General features: G+C 37.0%; 1 protein-coding gene across 1 annotated transcript; it reads right to left on the bottom strand.

The window, feature by feature from the left end:
• Window positions 1-801: 801 nt before the first annotated feature.
• Window positions 802-5,100, bottom strand: LOC135559508 (uncharacterized). The gene is made up of 3 exons (XM_029643242.2): window positions 4,967-5,100; window positions 3,051-3,347; window positions 802-2,887 (listed from the first exon to the last, which is right to left on the bottom strand). The coding sequence occupies exons 1-3, from the start codon at window positions 5,013-5,015 to the stop codon at window positions 2,583-2,585; spliced, it is 651 nt and encodes a 216-aa protein (XP_029499102.1). The 5' UTR covers window positions 5,016-5,100; the 3' UTR covers window positions 802-2,582.
• Between the last annotated feature and the right edge of the window lie 310 nt (window positions 5,101-5,410).

The following is a 5,410-nucleotide window of genomic DNA, read 5'->3' as shown; positions in this document are numbered from 1 at the left end:
CTGGCTAGCTGCAGGGCAGTGTAGACTGCGTTAGGACGACGAAATACGATAATTACGCAATTATCTATGATACAAAGACGGCTGTGTAGCTAGCTAAGAAGAAATTGCTAAGATTAGACAAATCAAACCGTTGTACTATAATGAAATGTAATGAAATGTAATACTACCTGCGGACCGAGTGCAGATGCGACCGCTCGCTCCAACCCGCGGTCATCTACGGGAAACTAATGTTGGTGTACTCTTTAACCAATCAAAAGGCAGCTAGCTGCCTGCTTACCTACCTACTTCCACAAGCACCTACCTTAGTATGTAACACTTTTCCAGTAGGTTGCATTGGAGAAATAGAGAGAGAGAACAAAGGTGAACGATGATGAAGGCCAGTGATGAAGATGTGTCTAGTGACTTGCTGACGCCAGCCTGGCATGTTGATTCAATATGGCATTGTCCGGGTGGATGGCTGTATATTTGCATCTCGGTGCCCTCTGTATATTGCCTCGTTATTGTTATTCTTATTGTCTTACTTTTTATCATTACTTTTTATTTTAGTCTACTTGGTAAATATTTTCTTCTTCTTGAACTGCATTGTTGGTTAAGGGCTTGTAAGCATTTCAAAGTAAAGTCTACACTTGTTGTATTTGGCGCATATGACAAATAATGTTTGATTTGAATTGAATGTGATCGTGTGAATTAATTTGTCATGTTAGGATTGTTTCACTAGTTCATAAAGAGCCTTGTATGTTGATTTATTTCATTATACTTTAAGTGCTATGGATTCATTGTTATAGAGACACTGTGTTATTCTGTTTGTCCGATTTTTTATTTTATTTTATTTATTTCACCTTTATTTAACCAGGTAGGTAAGTAGAGAACAAGTTCTCATTTACAATTGCGACCTGGTCAAGATAAAGCAAAACAGTTCGACACCTACAACAACACATGGAGTAAAACAAACTTACAGTCAATAATACAGTAGAAAAATGAGTCTATATACAATGTGAGCAAATGAGGTGAGATAAGGGAGGTAATGGTGGCGAAGTAAATACAATATAGCAAGTAAAAAAATATATAAAAATAAAAAATAAAAATAAACACTGGAATGGTAGATTTGCAGTGGAAGAATGTGCAAAGTAGAGATATAAATATTGGGGGTGCAAAGGAGCAAAATAAATAAATACAGTAGGGGGAGAGGTAGTTGTTTGGGCTAAATTATAGATGGGCTATGTACAGGTGCAGTAATCTGTGAGCTGCTCTGACAGCTGGTGCTTAAAGCTAGTGAGGAGGATAAGTGTTTCCAGTTTCCAACTGTCTGATGACGGATAGTTCAGAGAGTAACAACACAGTCATCATACAGTGGGTGCAGGGATTACATTAGAGAACGTGTGTGAAGTTTATGCCTTTTGTTTTAATGTTTTGGGCCATTCAAAGTCATGTTAATTAGACAATGGGAGATACTGGGATCGGGCGCTCTGGGAAGAATTAAAACTGGGTTTAAATGTTGATCATGGAGTTATTTGGTTAACCGATCTCCTGATGTACTTTTTTAGGTGGTACATTTTCTATGCTGTTAAGACTAATGTCACAACAAATATTTCTGGTATGTACCATTCGCTAACTGCATTCTTATTGTGTAACTGTAATAAATCAGATAATTTTTTAATTGATAAGAACCGTATTCCTCACATTTCTGAGTAATATTCCTTGAATTATTATTTAGTGAAATGTCTAACTGTAAATGTTCATCACAATCACCTTGTCCATTAGTAACCTCTTAATAATAGCAAAACAATAAACCTGGACACGTGCATCTTACAGTATTCTGAGTGATGAAGCAAGGCTTGCTACATTGGCTAAACCAACTGGGGATATGGGCCTGTAGCATTCACATGATAATTGAATCAGATGGTATATCACAGTAGAGTCATAGACCTCTACACTAATTCTCTGTCATCTTCAGACAAAGTGAATTTTCAACAAAAAAAATGTAAAAAAATGTAAAGTCAGTGTTTGGGGCAAAAAGCCTCCAGGGGAAATCAATGCAAGTCAATGGTACCCATATTAACATTTTTCAAATCATGTCCAAATCATCAATAAGTAACTTATTTGAGTTACACAATACATTTTGAGATACTTTCGGATGAATTGGACAGGAGGGGTGAAAATAAACAGAATGGACGAACGTCAAACCCTCATCCTAGTGAGGATATTAACAGTGAGATGTGTCATTCTGTTACGATATTTAAAGCTTACGATTTTTAAAGCTTATCGATATTTAAAGCTTACGATTTTTAAAGCTTGTCACGATTTCTATTTTTAGTATTGTATCTTTATATTTCACTGCATTGTTGAAAATGACCCGTCAGTAAAGATTTCACTGTTAGTCTACACCTGTTGTTTACCAAGCATGTGACAAAATCACATTTGATTTGATTTCATCATACTGGGTATTAAGAAGAAACAAATGGCCCATAAACATGTGATACTGTATGCTATGCTATGTCATGTGATACTGTATGCTATGCTATGTCATGTGATACTGTATGCTATGCTATGTCATGTGATACTGTATGCTATACTATGTCATGTTATGTTATATTACGTTTTGATAACTTATGTAGCAACTGACAAATGTAAAAAGTACTTTTATGACCTAATCTTACAGTGACTGTGCTGTGGTTACATATGATGGAACACCCTGCCACATAGACAGAGAGCAGGGGGACAGTGGAGGTCTCAGCCCCTCTACTCTCTCCTCCCACCTGAGAGCAGGTGCTGCTGTTACAGCTGGAGGTGACAGAGGTGTTCTGACCTCTGCAGGTCACAGTCACGTTACAGGTGACATTGATGGTAGAGTTAGAGTCCACTGTCAGGACTGGAGGCTCAACTCTCTCTGAAAACAAATAAAACCCCATTATTGTTTATATATTAGCTTGAGTACAGGAGCTAGAGTACTAATGAATATGCATTTAACCTGAACACCATGTTTAGCTCTATTGATTGATACTGTAACTGTGTCACGTTATAATGAATTATTGAAAAACTGTCAAACATACCTTGGAGAACTAACTGGTGTACAATAATAGTATTTTCTTGGTCATCACTCACTACTGCAGTATACGGTCCACTGTCTCCTTCCTGTATGTTCTTCAGTAGCAGAGAGAAGTTTCCCTTATAAAACTCAACCCTGTTGTTGTACTCAGGAGCCACTCTCACTGACAATGTGTCAGTGCATCTTAGGATATTGGCTGATCCGAAGCTCCACTTGAAAACCTCAAACTCTTTCAGTTGAACATTTTCCTGGACATCCAGATGAACATCCTGTCCCTTCAGCACAAACACAGAGATGGACTCTATGAAATAAACACACAGAATAAATAATGTGATGAGGATGATGAGGATGGCATAATGAGGATGGAATCCATAATTCCATAAGTATTGATTAGGGCCCTGTGTTTTGCACAATCATGTGACATTGCAAGATGATAAATACACCAAAAATGAAAGTAAATGTCTGAGGATGGTGCTAGATCTTAAAGCCTTATACAGAAATGATAAATACACCAAAAATGAAAGTAAATGTCTGAGGATGGTTCTAGATCTTAAAGCCTTATACAGAAATGATAAATACACCAAAAATGAAAGTAAATGTCTGAGGATGGTTCTAGATCTTAAAGCCTTATACAGAAATGATAAATACACCAAAAATGAAAGTAAATGTCTGAGGATGGTTCTAGATCTGACATAAAAATAAGAGGAGAGTTTGATGAAAAAGCTATAAATAAAGGTTCAAATCCACAAATGTCACAAACCACATGGCCTTGAATCACGTTATACTAGAAGAGAACAGGCTACTCTGGAGAATCATTCTTCTTTAAGAAAGTTTGATCAAAGCTGAATGGCTACTTTGAATCAACACTGTATAACTCAGGATGATCTAGATACATTTCTTACATTTTCCCTGACACCCAAAAGTACTCGTTACATTTCAAATGCTTAGCAGGACAGGAAAATGGTCCAATTCACACATTTATCAAGAGAACATGCTTGGTAATCCCTATTGCCTCTGATCTGGAGGACTCACTTAATTAACACAAGTGCAGCCCCTGGCTATCCTTAAATAATAACACACAAAAATAATGCCGTCTGGTTTGCTTAATACAATTTAGGTGAAATTAGTTATACTTGTACTTTTACTTTTGATACTTAAGTATATTTCAAACCAACCACTTTTAGACTTTTAGTCAAGTAGTATTTTACTGGGTGACTTTCACTTTTGCTTGATTCATTTTCTATTAAGGTATCTTTACTTTTACTCAAGTATGACAATTGGGTACTTTTTACACCAATGCTGTGTTTAGTTTCAATCAAAGCACATATTTTCCTAGTGACTCGCGCTGTTGAGTTTTGGCCACATAAGAGAGAAATGCAACCATTCACACAATCCTAAAATATCCTCAGAAATGAGGTGATGTTTCTGTCCTCCAGTAACGTTCTACTATGTTACTATATTGGGTTGTGTAGAAAACTATCATGATGTGATCTAGCAGACATTGATTCAGCTTTGATCTGACTTTATTAAACAAGCACCATTCTCCTGAGTAGCCTGTTCTGTACGAGTAGAGGAGAGACTGTGTACAAAGTAAAGAATCCTGAAGATGCACAGAAGCTTCAGAACTGTGACTGTAGTCTTTAAAGAAACAGTCCTAATTGTCAAATAATGGTGCCTTGGATTTAACTTCAGTTTTAGTTATATTCTAATATGGCATCCAGTATCTTTTTAACCAATACACTTAAATGTGTTCTTCATTTCATAAAAATGACAGAATTCCTCTCAGATAATAATAATTACAATATGGATGAATCAGAAGCAGTCCAATATTTTTACCATCAGTATGTCTTTATTTACCATTGTATTGCTGCTCTTTACGAGGCTCAGACAACAGAACCTGAGAGAAACACAAAAGCCTACCTGATGATGCTATGCAGGTCAGCAATCCAAACCCTAAAAGGAGAGACATGGTGTTGAGATGGTGCTCCAATGAATATAATAGATAGGTAGACGGACAGACAGATTAACATGTGAAATATTTTCTTGTGTCTGTGTTTCCTGTTGAGCATCTGCTATTTTCTGGCTCAACCCACACTGACAGCAGTAACACCAGCAGGATAGGTGTGATTCATGATAATTCATTGTGTGTCTTGCAAGTAAAGACAACTCTTTAACAAACATTTAGCCTGTATTTATGTGCATCTCCCAAACAGAGAAATCCAATTCCTTCTGTAATGCTCCGGGTGTCGTGGGTGTGGAGTCAAATGCAGGAGACAGAGTTCAATGCTGTGCGTCTTTTAATAGCACCAACGCACCACAGGTTGCTCACAAAAGTTACGTTCCCAACCACAGGGAATCAAAAAG

This window comes from Oncorhynchus nerka, linkage group LG9b (assembly GCF_034236695.1).
Source record: "Oncorhynchus nerka isolate Pitt River linkage group LG9b, Oner_Uvic_2.0, whole genome shotgun sequence".
NCBI lineage: Eukaryota > Metazoa > Chordata > Actinopteri > Salmoniformes > Salmonidae > Oncorhynchus > Oncorhynchus nerka.
This window is presented reverse-complemented; position numbering and strand designations above follow the sequence as displayed.

Bases quoted from the DNA above. Each gene is read 5' to 3' on its own strand.
- LOC135559508 (XM_029643242.2), bottom strand. From the start codon at position 5,015: ATGTCTCTCCTTTTAGGGTTTGGATTGCTGACCTGCATAGCATCATCA. The intron at 3,348-4,966 runs GTAGGCTTTTGT...TTTATTTCATAG, and splicing joins GACCTGCATAGCATCATCAG to AGTCCATCTCTGTGTTTGTG. The intron at 2,888-3,050 runs GTATGTTTGACA...ATTTGTTTTCAG, and splicing joins ACACCAGTTAGTTCTCCAAG to AGAGAGTTGAGCCTCCAGTC.